The 20,312-nt window shown below is 42.8% G+C and overlaps 1 protein-coding gene across 1 annotated transcript in view; it reads right to left on the reverse strand.

Annotated features, from left to right (window-relative positions):
- Positions 1–12,500: 12,500 nt before the first annotated feature.
- The window catches only part of LOC109909823 (activin receptor type-2B), a 53,914-nt gene continuing 46,102 nt past the window's right edge, over positions 12,501–20,312 (reverse strand). Inside the window, exons 7-11 of the mRNA XM_031796750.1 lie at positions 18,659–18,807; positions 17,262–17,376; positions 15,456–15,594; positions 15,116–15,246; positions 12,501–14,951 (exon numbers count right to left, since the gene is read on the reverse strand). Of these exons, the coding sequence (XP_031652610.1) occupies positions 14,757–14,951; positions 15,116–15,246; positions 15,456–15,594; positions 17,262–17,376; positions 18,659–18,807 (729 nt within the window). The 3' untranslated portion in view covers positions 12,501–14,756. The remainder of the gene's footprint in view (positions 14,952–15,115; positions 15,247–15,455; positions 15,595–17,261; positions 17,377–18,658; positions 18,808–20,312) is intronic.

The following is a 20,312-nucleotide window of genomic DNA, read 5'->3' on the forward strand; positions in this document are numbered from 1 at the left end:
TCTGTGGCTGGTGATCCCTGACAAACAGGTTGGCACAATGGCACGCTACCCAGTAAAGCAGTGCCAGCTGAGCTCAGACTGGATTACTGTCACCCATTACGTAATGATGGCATAATCATTACAGCTAGACGACCTATGACAAATCTATCATTTCCAGCATCTTAGGGTTTCCCAAACTTTGTCCTGGGACCCCCCCGAGTGCACCCCCCCAGATCTACACAGCTGAATCAAATAACCAACTCATCATAAACCTCTGAATCAGCTGTGTAGTGCTACGGAACAAACCAAAACGTACACCCAGGGTGGCCCCCAGGACCGAGTTCGGGAAATCCTGGTTTAAATGGCTACCTATCCCCTGTACCTATCCCATGTGAAAAGACTGGATAGGTTCAAGCAAGTTCCCAAAATCAATGCAGATGAAGGAGAGAACACGAGGACAGGACACTGCGTTATATTATTGAGATGCAGTTTGTCTGCCAGACAGACAGTGTGTGTGTGGTAAACTGGATAATGCGAGTGATGGGGGCTAGGCTGGTCATTAGCGGTGTGGTACTACTGTGTATCTGATATCCGCCTGGTCCATTTGGCGGGCGAGCGGCAGTGGATGACTGGTAGTGTCCAGAAGTCGGCAAAGAGATAATAATAATAATAATAACACAAGCAGTAAAGCGACCAATAGTGCTTCTCTGTAACCTAACGAGGCATTACACTAGCGATACATGTGCTTTGCTTTTCCTGTGGTCCAATTGAAACGTTCAATGCAATTAGTAATGACAACTATCAGGAAACGCATTATTCTGTCTGGGTCCCTATTTGCGATTAGCGTACTTACCCGTAAAAGCCTGATAAACTGATTGAGTTAGAGGGAGGGGCCCCTCGTAGGACATAAGACCCCCCGGTTCGGATGTCATCGATCTGGGGCTGAAACCTCATCTCTCTGATCTGTCAACATCATTATGGAATGCAGAGGAAATATTTTGCAACGGAAGACAAAAATGTGTTTCTTATTGGACAAGCACAAGTAGTGCATCCTATTTCAGTTGGTTTTTATCCATTTCATGTCTAATGAATATGACCCAGCCGTAGTAGGAACTGGTTTTCCATTATGATAAATCACAAGATGCTTTGATTTTGTTGACTAGTAAATTATCCTCTTATCAGACCAGAGTGGAAGGAAACCAGACACCGTCATGTTCTGTGGCTGGTAACTTTAATGAACTTATCCTCTGCAGCAGAGGTAACTCTGGGTCTTCTTTTCCTGTGGCGCTCCTCATGAGAGTCAGGTTCATCATAGCGCTTGATGGGTATTTGCGACTGCACTTGAATAAACGTTCAAAGTTCTTGAACATTTTCACATTGACTGACCTTCATGTCTTAAAGTAATGATGGACTGTCATTTCTCTTTGCTTATTTGAGCTTTTCTTGCCATAATATGGACTTGGTATTTTACCAAATATCTTCTGTATACCACTCCTACCTTGTCACAACACAACCGATTGTCTCAAACACATTAAGAAGGAAAATAAATTCCACAAATTAACTTTTAACAAGGCGCACCTGTTAAGTGAAATGCATTCCAGGAGACCACCTGGAAGCTGGTTGAGAGAATGCCAAGAATGTGCAAAGCTGTGATCAAGACAAAGGGCGGCTACTTTGAAGACTCTCAAATATAAAATATATTTGGATTCTTTTAACACTTTTTTGGTTACTACATGATTCAAAATGTGTTATTTCATAGTTTTGATATATTTTCTATTATTCTACAATGTAGAAAATAGTAAAAAAATAAAGAAAATCCCTTAAATGAGTAGGCGTGTCCAAACTTTTGAATGGTACTGTATAGTCAAAGTTGTTTTCTCGAGATTAAAGTAGCCTCTAATCACCACATCAAATAATCCAAAACCAAAGACCAGGAGCCAGCCCGTTATCGTTCATTAAAGTACAATTATTTCAGAAAATATCATAGAATTACAGTAGTAGGTCTGTTTTAATTGATTTTATTTGAATTCATTCTTTATGTGATCATTTGGGTTGGGACACTATCATAAGTCCTTATGAAGTGTTTCACTTCACTGCTCATGTTGGTCTTTTTTTCTTCTCTGATTTTACATGCAAAATAATACAACAAATGTTGAGCCCATAGAGCCTAGACCATAAAACAGGCTGCTATTGAGGAAACACAGTAATGCACACATTGAACAACTTGTTGTGAGATGGTATACAACAGTCTTCATGCCACGGAGAGTCACTGACAGTGACAGGTGTATGTGGATTCCTTCCTTTGAAGATGGACATCACCCACTGGGTGTTAGAGGGGCAATAACCATTCAGTCACCACAACTGCCCAGTACCCGGGGCTCCGACTAAGGACTTGATAGATACAAAGACCTCTCACTGGGTTAGATTACTCTAAATAAGGGGAGTACAGACTGTACACTAAGATTACATTTCCCTTCCTAAGGTTATACGGGGTGGCAGGTAGCCTAGTGGTTAGAGTGTTGGACCAGTAACCGAAAGGTTGCTGGATTGAATCCCCGAGCTGACAAGGTAAAAATCTGTCATTCTGCCCCTGAACAAAGCAGTTTCCCGGTAGGCCGTCATTGTAAATAAGAATGTGTTCTTAACTGTTAGATAAAGGTTCAATACAACGAAACTGGGGTTGTGAAGGAAAGTACCCAACATATAACATCTATAGGCTTAGACAGTATTGTTTGTAAGACATGTCAGCAACATAGGGAAACGGGGGTACCTAATCAGTTGTACAACTGAATGCCTTCAACTGAAATGTGTCTCCGCATTTTACCCAACCTCTGAATCAGAGAGGTGTGGGGGGATGCCTGAACTGGACAGGGATGAGCAATGTTGGAGATTTCTTACTGTCAACCAGAGTGACAAACCAGGTGGAAGAGATATAAATCTGGTTAAAACAATACCGTCTTCCACAAACTCTGTCCTACAGTAATTCCCCATAAGGACACAAGATAGGCACTCTTTGGTCTCTCTCCGCTCCATCCCTTCTTGTCTTGGTTCTTTCTCTTCCCCACTCTCTCTCCCTCTTTCTCTCTGTTCTTCCTCTCTAGGTGGGAGTCCTGTTCCTGTTGATGGGAGGACAGTGTGTTAGCCCCTGACAAACAACAGGGAGACCCCACTCCAGAGGGTATAATCTGGGATGAAGAGACTGCACTCCAGGCCTCTGCCCTGCTCGCCTGCGGCTGTTAAAGGCTTGCAGTGCCAACCTAAGGCGGGCTTCCCCGAGAGACCCCTCTAAACATCCCAATCCCTCACAGGAAACAAGGACCGCCTGGCACTACCCAGAGGGCATTGCCACGGCAACTTGAGAGGTAGCAAAAGGAAATCATAAACTGTGTGTGTTTGTGTGTGTGTGTGTGTATGTGATCACTGCTGTAGCTCAGGCACCAGGTGGCTTGGGGGTTTCAATGGGTGGAACACACCCCATGTCGTGGTTGATCTGTGTGTCGAGGTAACAGCCCCAAGGGCAGCCGTCTGTCTGTTTCCACTCTGGGCCTCACTGGAGGACGCAAAAACACTCATAGCACTCCACCTATGATAGGCCAGCCACAGGGGGGCAAAGCTAGGATGCCAATCCAACGCACAAGAAAACAAACTGTAACCTGATGGCACGATGACACAGCATCTTGATAGTCTGTATTTAGTTTTTCTTTCAGATGTTAAAGCTACTGAACAACCACTGGCAGAATCTAGCAAGTGTAATATTACGAATGAGCAAGCCTATTTTATGAGACAATAGGGGTGGTGGTCAAGATTGTCCTTGAAAAAACAACAACTTAGTACTTGTGTTTCCTGAGGGTTGGAAGCATAGCGGCAGGAAGTAGGGTCGCTGAGGGTGCTGCAGCACCCCCTGAAAAATCTGAATTAAAATAACATATAAATAAGATGGGCAACATCCACATGAGGGAATTCTTTGTTCAACAATGACATCTAGTGGCCATGAGGCTGCACTGACATTTCCAGGAAATAACAATTACACTGCCTCTTCCAGATTATTTACTTCCAATTGTATATATATACACCAGTACAATTCTTTTGGAGCTCTCAGAAAAACTAGGACCAGTGACATTATATGGACACTGTACCGTGCCATATAGGGAGAAGTTGCCCCTTGACACCGATCTTGGGTCAGTTTTGCATTTCCCCTACAAATGATTAACGGGGAGAGGAAGCTGATCCTAGATCTGTACCTAGGGGAAACTTCAACCTGGACCGTACAGTGTGGTCCGCCTAACAGCTTGAGTTACCTGGTAGGACTCTGTCGTTTTCCCATCAGCCCACTCTTCAGGAAGAACCCAAGGTCCTGATATGAGCCACACGTTGTCAAAGCACTTGGTCAGGTCCCTGCAGTACATCTCCAGTCTGGAATACAAAACAGTCTCTATTATACTGGGGCCACACACGTTCAACAGACTTCAAAGTAAAGTAAGCTTTCAGGTAGATTAGATTGACAGAGTTTAATTTCAGCATAGGTCATTCCATTTATATACAGCATTAGGACCAAGTAGTATCACTTAACGTGTGGAATAATGCAATGAATATAACAATGTTTAAAAGGGGTTCCCATCTACCTGTTCCAGTAGCCGGTGTTATGTTTATAGTTGTGGGGCACAATGTTGGACAGCTATAAGGTCTCGGCTATTGACTGCTGTTGATAGGGACAGAAACTGAGACTATTCTGTGAGAGGGATTCATATCACATACCTTCAAAACAAAAGTACTGAAGTCACTGGTGTAAATGCCATCAGCCGAGGACGAGACAATACAACAAGGTCAGCTTACTATTCTAAATGAAAAGATGACAGCCTCGTCAAACATTATGTGAAACTGGAAACAGAATTCATCTCAACTGTAACGATGACCTGGAATGACACCACTGTTTTGGACTTGTGTGTTGGGAGGGTAGGGCAGTGGTTCCTAAAATGTGGGGCACGAGAAAGTAACTCAGTCCGGTTTTAAACTGACTCTAGAATATTGAAATAGAAGAATGCACAAGGTGCAATTTCTAAATTGGGAAGTGCATCATCAGTTCCTCTTGTCATGTCAGTCATTGCATACTGTAGAGAGATATTTATAACTTGTCAGAAATGTCCAGATCAACTAGCCCATGCCAGCTTTTTTTTTTTTGTTCATAGATAGCATTGTTTTCCTTCACTCAAATATCCTCTCCTTCCAGTTCTCTGCTGCCAATGACTAGAACGAACTGCAAAAATCTCTGAAGCTGGAGACTCACTAGCTTTAAGCACCAGCTGTCAGAGCAGCTCACAGATCACTGCACCTGTACATAGCTCATCTGTAAATAGCCCATCTAATCTACCTTTGCACCCCAGTATCTCTACTTGCACATTCATCTTCTGCACATCCTACCATTCAAGTGTTTAATTGCTATATTGTAATTACTTTGCCACCATGGCGTATTTATTGCCTTACCTCTCTTATCCTACCTCATTTGCACATGCTGTATATAGATACTTCTACTGTATTATTGATTGTATGTTTGTTTATTCCATGTGTAACTCTGTGTTGTTGTATGTGTCAAACTGCATTGCTTTATATTGGCCAGGTCGCAGTTGCAAATGAGAACTTGTTCTCAACTAGCCGACCTGGTTAAATAAAGGTGTTCTCAACTAGCCGACCTGGTTAAATAAAGGTGTTCTCAACTAGCCGACCTGGTTAAATAAAGGTGAAATAGAACAAAACTAAAAGATGAATACACAGACATGGCACAATGTATAGAATTGCAAGAAAATGTGCTTTAAACTGCAACATGTTCTTTGCAGCCCATGACAAAATGTGAATCATTTCAGGAAGTAAGTTTTAAACTTGCCAAATTCCCTCCACCGACAAGAAGTGTGTGAACAGTTAGGGTCATGACCAGTGCTTGTGCCCGTAGATATAGACGTGGCGTGTGCGGGATGTTCCCCAATGCTGGAAGGGGGGTGCCGAGTGAAAAAGTTTGGGAACATCTAGGGGTACCTCTGTACCAGACACTGCCCAGGTAGTCTGCATTGTGTGCAGTGAAGGGTTCTGGGATACTGTGGTCTGGCTTTAACTTAGTGCTTCCAGTCGGCTTTCCCTGCGGCAGCAAAACGAAGAGGCACATCTAGGATCTCGCTCTAACTGTCGCTCTCATTGCTAACATTAGCCTACCACTAAATTATTTCCAAATAGTTTCGTGTGACAGGTGCTCTGCGACCCATCTCAGTATTTTTCCTGGCTTAGTCATAGGACAATGTGAAGCCATACAGCCCTATGTCCTGCTGGACTTGCCGAACTGTAACAAAGCATTGGTATTATTCAGGCAGACAATAATAGGGCAAAATTCTACCAATCTAGTTAGCTATTTGAAAGCAAAATGAAAATACATCCACATTTAGCTAGTGGCTGTATTTGTGGCTACTTTTTCATAATTCATTGAGTATTTGGGTAGCTAGTAACAACAACACTACAGTTGTCTCAACTTTTGAGGGAGCATGCAATTGGCTTGCTGACTGCAGGAATGTCCACCAGAGCTGTTCCCAGATAATTGAATGTTCATCGCTCTACCATAAGCCGCCTCCAACGTCATTTTAGAGAATTTGTCAGCACCTCCAACCAGCCTCACAACCGCAGGCCATGTGTAGGGCGTCGTGTGGAGGAGTGGTTAGCTGATATTAAGTATCAGTAGTAGAGGCACTTCACGGTTGAAGCAACAGTCAGTACAAGGAATACAACACATTATCACATAAAAACGTTAGGTTCTTTATTATGCTGCGGTGATCAACATCCTAGCACTCTATTAAAACACATGAACACACACATACTGTAAATACACTTGTCTATAATTCTAATTTTTTTAAAAAGGTTGTTGTAGCTTAGTTGGTAGAGCATGACACTTGCAACAACATGGTTAAGGGTTCAGTTCCCGTGGGGGACCAGTACCAAAAAAAAGTATGAAAATGTATACAATAACTACAGTAAGTTGCTCTGGATAAGTGTGTCTGTTAAATGAAAAGTAATGTGCCTACGTTGTCCATGACGACAGTTGTTACAAGAAAGTAGACGCAAGAAAGTAAACACATGATGCGGCAATCAAATGCTTTTTAACAGTTTTTTTAATTGTTTACTTTCATATACAAAAAGATAAAATTGAAATATTCCTTTCTAGTATTTTTTTTCTCTAACAGTCTGGGTGTAGTTGTTTTACACTGGGCAAATACTACATTCATACTGGTTTATTCTGGCACCAAGTGCAGAGTCGAAACAGCCACACCTCAACAACTAGGCAAATCTATTTCAAACTCTGAATACTGAGATCTAAAATTACCACAGTAAAAAAGGAACAAGGATCCACTGCAAATTAAAGAACTATGTTACAATGATCGTTCAAAATAATTCCTCATCATTACAGCAATACAATGGATGTTGGATTTTTTCTGGGATTTTCATATATATATGAAACTTTTCGACATGTTCTTCAATCCAAAAGAGGGGTTACAGCAACAAGCTCAACTCTCTGTATACATTTAGTCTTATACAGATTATTTTAGGATATTTATGTTAAAATCAGTAGTACAAGCCATCTCTGTTCTACAATTTAGCTACAATAGTGAAACATAACCTACAACATTTACATTTCACGAATCCTGGTATATAAACAACACTTTTAAATAAGACCCCTTGACAAAACAAGAACCCCCCCCCCTCGTTTTGGTGGGTCTTGGAAGAAAGACATTGTGAATCAGTCCTTGCGGTGGAATTGTTTTTCGGTTTTGTTTGGTTGAACATTTCCAAACAATGCAAGGAGCCACTGGCAAGCTCTTAAGAGGAAAAAACAAACATTCACCATTGACAATGTCTACCAACAGCAAATCCCACCTCTTTTTAAAGAAGCAAAATAAACGGTCACTTTATGGAATAATGGCTTTTTAAAGTGTAGAGCAGCAAGCTATTCTCATCCAGAGGCTAAAAAAGTTATGGAAGTTTTTAGCAATTGGCAGAGTCAATAGTTCTCTCCAGCTGGGGAAGGTCTTAATATTTTAAGAGGATAAGTCGATTGCCCGGGCTCACAGCTCGCTGCTGCTGATTGACGCAAGACTTGAACCAACTGATTTCTGGGAAAACATGAGGTAATGTTCAGATAGCTTGAGCCACTGTCCATGCACAGTAAATAAGCAACGTAATAAAACTTAAAGATGCTCAGAGTTGAGTAAAAATAAGAAGAATCAAAGAGGGATTGATAACCAATCTTAGAGTACAATGGTAATTAGTGTTATGGTTTTTTTTTGAGAGAGAGCAAGAAATCTCAGCCAACTGAATCTTTTAACAGTCTGAAAAAAAATCCTCAGTCAGTAACAATCACCAGAACCATTTTGTTTCAGTTCTGCCTGATGACAAAGTGAGCTGTCAAACCTCTATACACTAACAATTTCAGTTGGGGAAAGTAGCAGACAAAGCACTTAAAACGCTTTTCCATACAATACAATTTCTTTGCTATTGAAAAAAAGAAGAAGAGGTGAGCTGCTCAGCAACAAAGAGGGTTTTCACATTGTCAAGGGGTGCATGATACATGTTACACCAGTACAAACGAGGTAACCTGTTGGCATGACGAAAGTGTACACCATTATTCTGTAGTATCGATGACTATCCAGCTAGCAACACTGTTTCACGTGAGGTCTGAGGTAATTGGTTCCTGAACAACCTGGATCTAAGACTGCATCCAGAATTACAGCTGGTCACGTAAGAGTTTTTACATTACATTATATATATATTTATATGAGATTTTTTTTTGTTGTCAGGTACTAATAACAAATAAACAAAGAGGGGCACCACAGTGGTTGCTTCAGCAACAACAATGAGGAAAATAAAGGCACAACAACATCAGAACACCTCAGGTTTTCCGTCCGACGCTCCAAGATAGCAATGTTGCTGATATCACATGCTGTTAATATTCCAAAACGTCACCCTTGTCATCATGAACCACAATGTGAGTAATGGTAAGAATAGATTTGACCTGATATCCAATGCAGAGGAGGCTGGTGGGAGTAGATATAGGAGGACATGCTCATTGTAATGACTGGAATGGTAACAAACACATCAAACACATGGAAACAACGCATTTGAGACTCTGTTCAATTTATTAAATTCCAATGAGCCAATCCTCCTATATCTCCTCCCACCAGCCTCCTCTGATCCAATGCACTAAAGCTAAAATATTCATTTGAAAAGACCTGTGTTAAGTCCAGCTCCCATTCAATCTCATCCTGGCCCTAATCTCTGAGATTTAAGACTCAACTAGAGATGGTGGAATCCTTAAAATGGCACCAGAGTAAAAAAACAAACAGACAATGATGAAAAAACAGACTAATACTTGCCTTTCCCATCGTGGCTAAAACTTTAAAACTCAGATTGGTATTGTATAACTCATAACACTGACCAACAAAATAGAAAGAATTAAACCCTTAAGGTAACACTGCACAGCATGTGATGCTCAGTGTGCATCAAGATCACTATTTGGAAAGAAACAGATTTACAATTTGAATTCTAATAGCTCACTTTGCATACCTTGCTCTCCCTCCTCATCAAATGCATCCACTTAACTCTTGAAAAAATGGTGGTAAAAAGGTCCTAGCAGGTCAAATAAACGGCAAAAATGTCAGATTTTCTCTAGCTTCTCAAATCAAAGTCAAAGGTTACAAATGTTAACAGCAAAGTGAGACAACCTGGTCTCAGAGCATTTCGTATTATTCTTTATGTAAACCCAAGACATACATTTAGTATATGTTACATTTCGTATGGTAAATTTGTGGATGTCCATTACCCACTTCATATGATCCATTACTAACTACAATTCGTATTATATGTAACGAATTTGCAAAAGGTATGATATGTTACGAACTCTAGCTTGATGGCTAATGTTAGCTAGTTTTGTGGTTTGGGTTAAGTTTCGGAGTTAGGTTAAAGGTTTAGGGGAAGGGTTAGCTAAAAGGGTTCAACTTAAAGGAAGGGTTAGCTAACATGTTAAGTAGTTGCAAAGTAGCTAAAAAGTAGTTAGTTGAAAAGTTGCTAATTAGCTAAAATGATGTGAGATTAAAACTCGCAACCTTTGGGTTGCTAGGCATTCATATTACACGCCCACCCATCCTACTTTCATTGTCTTATGTAACCATACCAAATGTAACATATCATACTAATTTGAGTGTCCATATATACATTTACTATGTTAAAACTAGGTAATGAGACCAGGCTGAGAGAGAATTGGGACACATTACAACCCCCCCAAAAAAATATTCAAAAAGAAAGATTTTGGTTCCACCTCTTGCAGACTTAGTAGGTACAAGGGATTTGGCTACATGTTTCTCATGTTTAAAAGTCTGTGACTGAATAAAAGGTGAAGGCCTATCAAAACTCAACGAACACTATGACCAAGACAATGACTGGGGATCGACAAACCAACCTTCCTCTTAACAACAAAGAGCATTTTTCAACCAGACGTTTTTGTTGGTCACTAGCTCAAGGGCCTATTACAGTATCTATGAGGTCAGAAAGAATATGTAGAACTATTGCTGTAGATATTGCTTGCTACATTTTATATCCAAACGGGCAATTTCTTGATCCCGTTGCATTTATAGCATTAATACAGTTAAAAAGTGTTTTACAATAAGATTCTACATAAAACACTAACCTAATCATTTGACACAGGCATAACCTTGATTTGCTAACAAGGCATTGAAATCAAACCAATAATAGCTCCGTCCTGGTTAATGATGAAATGGTGTGAAGTCAATCCAGAGAAAATGAAAAGTGCTATACGAGTGTGCTTCCTTATTGTTTTCTTGCTCTATAACACAGTGAAAGTGGGGCTCCTTGAACAGTAGTCCCTTTATACACCCAAATACTTGTTAAAGTTCTCTAACGACAAAAGCTTAAAATGATGCTAGCTATGGTTTCACTTATTCAAAGCAACTGGGATCGCAGAAATCCGCAGGCCCACGTCAAACACTGGGGTTCATGATGACAAGAGGTTGAAGTCATGAGTCTCTCCATGAGTGCAACTAAAACACACTGAAACCCTCTGCTTATACACACACGTGTAACGCTGCTGAGAGATGTCAAACCTTAACACATATGGCACAGTGAACAATAACTTATAACAATAGCTCTCCTCTGTAAGGTGTAGGGTTAAGGAGCTGAGGCCGCTGCGGTGCCCCTTGTCAGCCAATGTGTGATGAGAATCCGGGGACAATAACCCCCACAGCCCCCAAGGTGCTAGCAAATCAAACATCAATCAAGAAAATATTACGCTATGCTTTAAAAAGTTAGAATGCTCTAAAATCGAGAGAGAAACTAATTTGGAGACACGTTGCTTTGTATAATGAAATTCAATGGTATCTCTTGGTACTCATTTAGTCTTTTCCGTATAAATGCTTTCTTTTTTTCATCACGGAATGGGATAAGTCATTAAATACATTTTAAAAGCGATGACAAACCCAAGGTACACTATATAGGCAGAAGTATGTGGACACCCCTTCAAAACCTGTTGCTGACAGGTGTAGAAAATCGAGCACTCAGCCATACAATCTCCATAAACAAACATTGGCAGTAGAATGGCCTTACTGAAGAGCTTAGTGACTTTTAATCGTGGCACAAATCAGTTGTTTTCTGCCCTGCTAATGTGAAGTCGAAACATCTAGGAGCAACAGCGGCTCAACCGCGAAGTGGTAGGCCACACAAGTTCACAGAATGGGACTGCCGAGTGCTGAAGTGCGTAAAAATCGTCTGTCCTTGGTTGCAACACTCACAACCAAACTCCAAACTACCAGCTCCCCGGAAGCAACGTCAGCACAATAACTGTTCGTCAGGAGCTTCATGAAATGGGTTTCCAAGGCCGAGCAGCCGCACACAAGCCTAAGATCACCATGCAAAATGCCAAGTGTTGGCTGGAGTGGTGTAAAGCTCGACGTAATTGGACTCTGGCGCAGTGGAAACGCGTTTTTTTTGGAGTGATAAATCACGCTTCACCATCTGGCAGTCCGACAGACAAATTTGGGTTTGGTGGATGCGAGGAGAACGCTACCTGCCCGAATGCATAGTACCGACTGTAAAGTTTGGAGGAGGAATAATGGTCTGGGGCTGTTTTTCATGGTTCGGGCTAGGCCCTTTAGTTCCAGTGAAGGGAAATCTTAACGCTACAGCATACAATGACATTCTAGACAATTCTGTGTTTCCAACTTGTGGCAACAGTTTGGGGAAGGCCCTTTCCTGATTCAGTATGACAATGCCCGCATGCACAAAGTGAGGTCTATACAGAAATGGTTTGTTGAGATAGGTGTGGAAGAACTTGACTGGCCTGCACAGAGCCCTAACCTCAACTCCGTCGAACACCTTTGGGATGAATTGGAAAAACCGACCTCACCAATGCTCTTGTGGCTAAATGGAAGCAAGTCCCCGCATAGATGTTCCAAAATCTAGTTGAAAGCCTTCCCAGAAGAGTGGAGGCTGTTATAGCAGCAAGGTGGGGACCAACTCCATATTAATGCCCATGATTTTGGAATGAGATGTTTGACGACCAGGTGTCCACATACTTTTGTAGCGATGTAGCATATATCGTGGGGTATGCAACAAATATTACAGGTCGGACACGATGATGGTGGATATTTGTTTTTTGGGAGGAAAAACCAAATACAGGTTCAATGTCCCTTTAGGTAACGGAGAGGAAAAGACAAGTTGGGAAAAGTCAGCAGAAATGATGAATAATTCTCAGGTGTCATACTGTATATAGGTAGAATTCTACAACTGTATAGCGCTATTTACAAGATTTTCTTTCATTTATACATGACATGGTACATTTTATCTTCCAAAATTCCTTAATCACAAAAGCCCCCCCCCAAAAAATCACATTAAAACATACTACAAGTCAACACAACTAACAAAATATATAACAGAACTCATATACATTGAAAAATCTGAGGTATTTCTGGTTTGAGGTGGTCTGTGGTTCATGAACAATATATATATTTTTTTGTGTTTTAGTTTTCTGATTTATTTATACTCGATTTTATTGTTTGCGTTGTTCTCTTTCACATCGGAAGCCTTGTCATCCCTACCAACGTACTTTTGCTCTTGTATGCACGTTAGGTTAAATCTACTGAGACTTGTATGTGTAATGCACAGGGGGGGGGGGGGGGGGATGGAACACATATTCATCTTTGAGCTGAAACAGCAGCATTGTAGACATTCACTGTTACATTATGGCATACGGAAATGTTGCGTGTCACTTTTCTCTTCTAATGAACGAGAACGTGTAACCAATCTGAATGAAGTGAAGTTTAAAATTGGTTGTTACGCTTGGTGCCCTGTCGAAAACCTTTCTACAATGCAGGACCTACCCGGTCAAAACTCTAAGTTTGGTCCATGTGAGAAAGAGGTAAATAACGAAGGTACCAGGCAGTGACGCTTCAACTGTACTCTGCCCTCCCTCTCGACGCTAGTGAAGGATATAGGCTTTTGCTGAGGCCTAAGATGGGCCTTCTGTGGATAGAGTCTAGGTCCTTAGCTCCCAATGTCCAATACACTCACTGAAACAAAATATGAAGAAATAACAGAACAAAAAGACAAAAAAGGAAACCATTTAACTCATCTTCAGCTGTTTACGGCTGAAACTTTCTTTTCATCCCTCTCCGCTACACATTCAGTCACTCTCACTGCACAAATAGTCACAAGCATACACACATGCATTCATTCTCACACCCGAAATGCATACAAATCTTCACCATGGTCTTGCACCTATTGTTGTCTTTGTAGTTTGTTTGGGCACCTTCAATGTTTAGACCATTTTGATCTCAGCTAAAAAGGTTTGAACCATGTCAGAAAAGCCCCTCTCACCAAAGTCTGCCCCCACCCTACCCATCAAAGGCAGCGGATGTGGCTCTCGCTCTACTTTACGGGACGCATTGTGATATCACCTTTAATCATAATCTCCTGCCCCCTTGAGACTGGTTACCTGAGAAGTAGCTCCGTACCAAACAAAATGCACTATCCAGATGCTGTGGGAAGCAAGCCATTTGCTATAGTCATATGCTATAGTCAACCCCATTCAGAGTCACCAGTATGAACATAGCAAAATCCAAAATGAAACGAGTCCAGTTGCCTTCCACTTTTCTCTGTGTTCTAGAGACACCCGTTAGTTCCGAAGGTTTGTATAGCACGCTGTCGGAAAAGGAAAAGTTTTCTGAAAACTAAAATCCCTTGAGGAAGGTTAGTTGTGTGTAAGTCTTAATGTTCATATAAGGTTTTTGCAGCATTGATGTATTGTCCAACATGGTAGATGGTTGCTTAGTTGGTTGGTTTTGTCACAGGCAATCCTGTCCAGAAGACAGAAAGAGGAATAAACTAAACCCAAATAAACGGCTGAGAGCTGAAAACGGTTGAGGTACCTGCACCTTGTCAGCATTCATAAGTCGGCACCTGAATGCACTTTTGAGATGTCAATTTAGTTTTTCTTGTCCTCTCTTGATAAAAACACAGTAGAGAAGAAGTGTGCTGGTAATATTGATCCGATTGGAAAGAAAATAACAATAAAACTAAATGTAAAAAAAGATGTCAGGATAAAACAGCAGCTGCATTCATGTTTTTTCTTCTTCTGAGATCGGCTGAAGCTGAAGAAGAACAAGACACGGCTGTTTTGTTTGCTTGCATGTTGTCGCTCTGCGTTGGGTGAGTGGGTGTTGGTAGGGCGAGGTTGGGGCTCAGATACTGGACTCTTTGGGTGGCAAGTCCACGTTGGTGACAGAGGTAACCATGGAGACCAAGCAGTCTGAGGTAGGGGGGCTGGTCAGCCGGCGGATCTGCGAGATGCGCTCCTCCACGCAGCCGGCCGAAAGCCGCGCCTCGGCGTCATGGTCCCAGCACTCCTCTATCGTCTCACACATCGACTCTAGGCCCTGCGAGACACAGAGGACAGGAACATCTCAGCACTTAACTAACCATCATGTTGCAGGTAGGATGACATATTGTGGGAAATGTGAATCTAAAACTATACTGCTGTAAGGACATCCCACTATTGACCCACTGCTCTCTGCGTTGGAGACAAAGCGAGAATACTCACAGCGTGTTTGAGCCAGCAGTCCTTGAAGACCGGCCTCATCTTTTTGTGGACCACCACATCCTGTAAGTCCTCCAGGGACGGGTGCTGACCGATCTCCTCCTCAAACGGCAACATGTACTCATCCACTGGGCCTGACCATACAACACAACAGCAACATCTTAGCATGGAACCCCAACAGGCTATGCTACGTCATTACCCACAAGCTATCAACATTCATGTGTACTAATTTGTCAATTACACTGCATTAAAAGTTTTCAGCCTGATTCCAATGTGGTATGATTGACGATAAATCAGCAAGTATGATCCCGTGTGTGCGTTTGGGTGTTAGTGTGTGACTCACCGTCGGCCGCCTTGCAGCGCGACACCAGCTCCCACAGCACCAGGCCCATGGAGTACATGTCTATCCTGAGGAAGGCATCCCGCTGAAAGTTAATGGCCCCTTCCAGGACCTCCGGCGCCATGTAGCGCCTGGTACCCACCTGCACGACGGACAAGACACTGTGAGTACATGAGCTTTAAAACAGTGTCTCCATTATGTTTTTTGTTCATAAACTCAGCGAAAAAGAAACGGCCCTTTTTCAGGTCCCCGTCTTTCAAAGATACATTCGTAAAAATCCAAATAACTTCACAGATCTTCATTGTAAAGGGTTTAAACACTGTTTCCCATGCTTGTTCAATGAACCATAAACAATTAATGAACATGCACCTGTGGAACTGTCGTTAAGACACTAACAGCTTACAGACTATAGGCAAATAAGGTCACAGTTATGAAAACTTAGGACACTAAAAGGCTTTTCTACTGACTCTGAAAAACACCAAAAGAAAGATGCCCAGGGTCCCTGCTCATCTGAGTGAACGTGCCTTAGGTATGCTGCAAGGAGGCATGAGGACTGCAGATGTGGCCAGGGTAATTAATTGCAATGTCCATACTGTGATACGCCTAAGATAGCACTACAGGGAGACAGGACGGACAGCTGATCGTCCTCGCAGTGGCAGATCACGTGTAACAACACCTGCAGATGATCGGTACATTCGTACATCACACCTGCGAATAAGGTACAGGATGGCAACAACAACTGCCCGAGTTACACCAGGAACGAACAATCCCTCCATCAGTGCTCAGACTGTCCGCAATAGGCTGAGAGAGGCTGGACTGAGAGCTTGTAGGCGTGTTGTAAGGCAGGTCCTCACCAGACATCACCGGCAACAACGTCGCCTATGGGGACAAACCCACCATCGCTGGACCAGACAGGACTGGCAAAAAGTGCTCTTCACTGACGAGTTGCCGTTTTGGATTCGCATTTATCGTCGAAGGATTGAGCATTATACCAAGGCCTATACTCGGTGTAACGAGCTTATTGTCATTGCAGGCAATCTCAACGCTGTGCGTTACAGGGAAGACATCCTCCTCCCTCATGCGGTACCCTTCCTGCAGGCTCATCCTGACATGACCCTCCAGCATGACAATGCCACCAGCCATACTGCTCGTTCTGTGCGTGATTTCCTGCAAGACAGGAATCTCAGGGTTCTGCCGTGGCCAGCGAAGAGCCCGGATCTCAATCCCATTGAGCACGTCTGGGACCTGTTGGATCGGAGGGTGAGGGCTAGGGCCATTCCCCCCAGAAATGTCCGGGAACTTCCAGGTGCCTTGGTGGAAGAGTGGGGTAACATCTCACAGCAAGAACTGGCAAATCTGGTGCAGTCCATGAGGAGATGCACTGCAGTACTTAATGCAGCTGGTGGCCACACCAGATACTGACTGCTACTTTGATTTTGACCCCCCCTCTGTTCAGGGACAAATTCAATTTCTGTTAGTTACATGTCTGTGGAACTTGTACAGTTTATGTCTCGGGTGTTGAATCTTGTTATGTTCATACAAATATTTACACGTTAAGTTTGCTGAAAGGACGTTTCTTTTTTTCCTGAGTTTAGTTCGTATGATCTTTAAAGCAGTGTCTCCATAATGGTCTTTGTTCATAGTTCGTATGATCTTTAAAGCAGTGTCTCCATAATGGTCTTTGTTCATAGATAGTACGATCGATTTACTCGTCAGAAATAGCTCCCTGATTCCTGTTTACGGATGAAAAGGAGTTAACTCAACACGAACGGGGCGCCATTTGGGACAGACTGATGGTGACTCACTCACCTGGCCATGAGTGTCCCCTGGGGGCTTGCCCGGCTCGAACCGCACCGCTAGCCCAAAGTCTCCGATGATGGCCGTCAGGTCCGTCCGCAGCATCACGTTCTTACTCTTGAAGTCCCTGGAGGGGAAAAGGAAAAGAGGACAGGGGGGGGTCAGTGATGGTGTAGAGCAGGGCTATTGAAGGACACGGCAGCAGGGCTATTGAAGGACACGGCAGCAGGGCTATTGAAGGACACGGCAGCAGGGCTATTGAAGGACACGGCAGCAGGGCTATTGAAGGACACGGCAGCATGGCTATTGAAGGACACGGCAGCATGGCTATTGAAGGACACAGCAGCAGGGCTATTGAACTATATGGCTCGAGGGCAAAACTGGGTCATGTTTAGTAGGGCACAACGTAGCAAAAACTGTTGCGGCAGAAAACAGAAAAGCGTCATCTTATCAGACAAGTTCAGGTAATACCTCCCCATTTCAAAACGTTGCCTGCCCACTGAACCAGACCCTGGTTTTCTTTTCTACCAGTTCAATTAACATCAGTGATTGGCCTGAGAGTTTCCTTGCCTGGTGTCCTGAAAAGGACCATATAATATTTCATTGAATAACCCTGGCTTAGAGAGATAGGATTGGCCCCACAACTGGTTTGGGATCAGTTGGCCCTTTGTCATGATCGGTCTTATCATGAACTACACACAAATAAAGAAGAAAGACCCGCTGCCCACAGGGAACGGTCCTGTCTAGACTTGTAGCACAGTTTAAATCAGAACTGAGAGACCCGCTGCCCACAGGGAACGGTCCTGTCTAGCTTGTAGCACAGTTTAAATCAGAACTGAGAGACCCGCTGCCCACAGGCAACGGTCCTGTCTAGACTTGTAGCACAGTTTAAATCAGAACTGAGAGACCCGCTGCCCACAGGCAACGGTCCTGTCTAGACTTGTAGCACAGTTTAAATCAGAACTGAGAGACCCGCTGCCCACAGGCAACGGTCCTGTCTAGACTTGTAGCACAGTTTAAATCAGAACTGAGAGACACAGAACGGTCCTGTCTAGACTTATAGCACAGTTTAAATCAGAACTGAATGTTGAAAGTGTTTTCCCAATGGCATAAAGTGTAAACAATTTTGATTTCCTGCGGTCAAATACAATTGCAGTCAAGAGGTTTGAGTGCTGTTAAAAGAAAAGATGCCCTCAAGGATAGATCCCTCTGGATTGTACGACACAGGGGCCCGCAGAGTGAACAAAAATGTGAACAAAAATGTAGCATAATCATTGCTAAGGTATAGGATTACCTTAATTTACCAAATAGGTCATTGAGAAATCAGAAACGCTGCTCGAACCAGACCCCAAGTCTAATGTCTCGCATTCTCTCTCACAAAAGCCAGTGCTGACCTCATGTGCCCTTACCTGTGAGCAATGGCAGGTTTGGGTCCCTCTCCTTTGTAGCGAGGAACGTCCTCGTGCAGGTAGGCCAGCCCGCAGGCCATGGTCTCAGAGATGTGACACAGCTCAGTCCAGCTGATCGCGTTCCCCTTCAGATAGTCTGTCAGGGAGCCCTGGAGTATACACACAGGCAGACATACACAGCACAAGAGAGAGAGAGCGAAAGAGAAAGGAAGCGCGAGAGAGAGAAAAAAAGAACATGAGAAGTGGAGCTGTTAACAACAAGATAAAGTAAGACATCCCGAGAGCACACTAAATAACTTTTCAATGATTGAACTGGGGAAAATATAAGTGTATTTGACCGCAGAGACAGGGTTGCTATCATTCATACATAGTTTATTGTCCGAGATCAATGAAGGCCAGCCACTGAGGTCTGTCAAATCGAGTGCTATTAAACTGTAGCAAAACAACTTTTGCGGAATTGAACATTCAACAGCGAGGGAAATAAAAAGGCAATACCTCTCGGGTAGGGGATGGGCATAGTTATTTGAATAGCCAAACAACCAAAAGGTCAAAGGGTCTAAACACTTTCCGAAGGCATTGTGTGTATTGTATATACAGTACCAGTGAAAAGCTTGGACGCCACTACTCATTTTTTTTTAACAATGTTTTTCTACATAGTAGAATAGAAGTGAAGACATCAAAACTATGACATAACACATATGGAATCATGAAGTAAAAATATTTTATATTTGAGATTCTTCAAAGTAGCCACCCTTTGCCTTGATAACAGCTTTGCGCACTCTTGGGATTCTCTCAACCAGCTTCATGAGCTTTTGTCACCTGGAATGCAATTTAAATGAACAGGTGTGCCTTGTGAAAAGTACATTTTCTTTCCTTCTTAATACGTTTGAGCCAATCAGTTGTGTTGTGACAAGGTAGAGGTGGTATACAGAAGATAACCCTATTTTGTAAAAGACCAAGTCCAAATTATGGCAAGAACTGCTCAAATAAGCAAAGAGAAACGACAGGCCATCATTACTTTAAGACATGAAGGTCAGTCAATGCGGAACATTTCCTGGACTTTGAACGTTTCTTCAAGTGCAGTTGTAAAAACCCATCAAGTGCTATGATGAAACGTGCTCTCATGAGGACCACCACAGGAATGAAAACCCAGAGTTACCTCTGCTGCAGATAAGTTCATTTGAGGTAACAGACTCAGAAATTGAAGCCCAAATAAATGCTTCACAGAGTTCAAGTAACAGAAACATCTCAACATCAACTGTTCAGAGGAGACTGCGTGAATCAGGCCTTCATGGTCGAATTGCTGCAAAGAAACCACTACTAAAAGACACCGTTAAGAAGTAGAGACTTGCTTGGGCCAAGAAACACAAGCAATGGACATTGGACCAGTGGAAATCTGCCCTTTGGTCTGATGAGTCCAAATTTGAGATTTTTGGTTCCAACAGCCTCGCAGAGTAGGTGAACAGATGATCTCCGCACATGTGATTCCCATTGTGAAGCATGGAGGAGGTGGTGTGATGGTGTGGAGGTACTTTGCTGGTGACACTGTCTGATTTATTTAGAATTCGAGGCACACTTAACCATCATGGCTAATACAGCATTCTGCAGCGATACGCCATCCCATCTGGTTTGCGCTTCGTGGGACTATCATTTG

Source organism: Oncorhynchus kisutch, linkage group LG18 (genome assembly GCF_002021735.2).
Source record: "Oncorhynchus kisutch isolate 150728-3 linkage group LG18, Okis_V2, whole genome shotgun sequence".
Classification (NCBI taxonomy): Eukaryota; Metazoa; Chordata; class Actinopteri; order Salmoniformes; family Salmonidae; genus Oncorhynchus; species Oncorhynchus kisutch.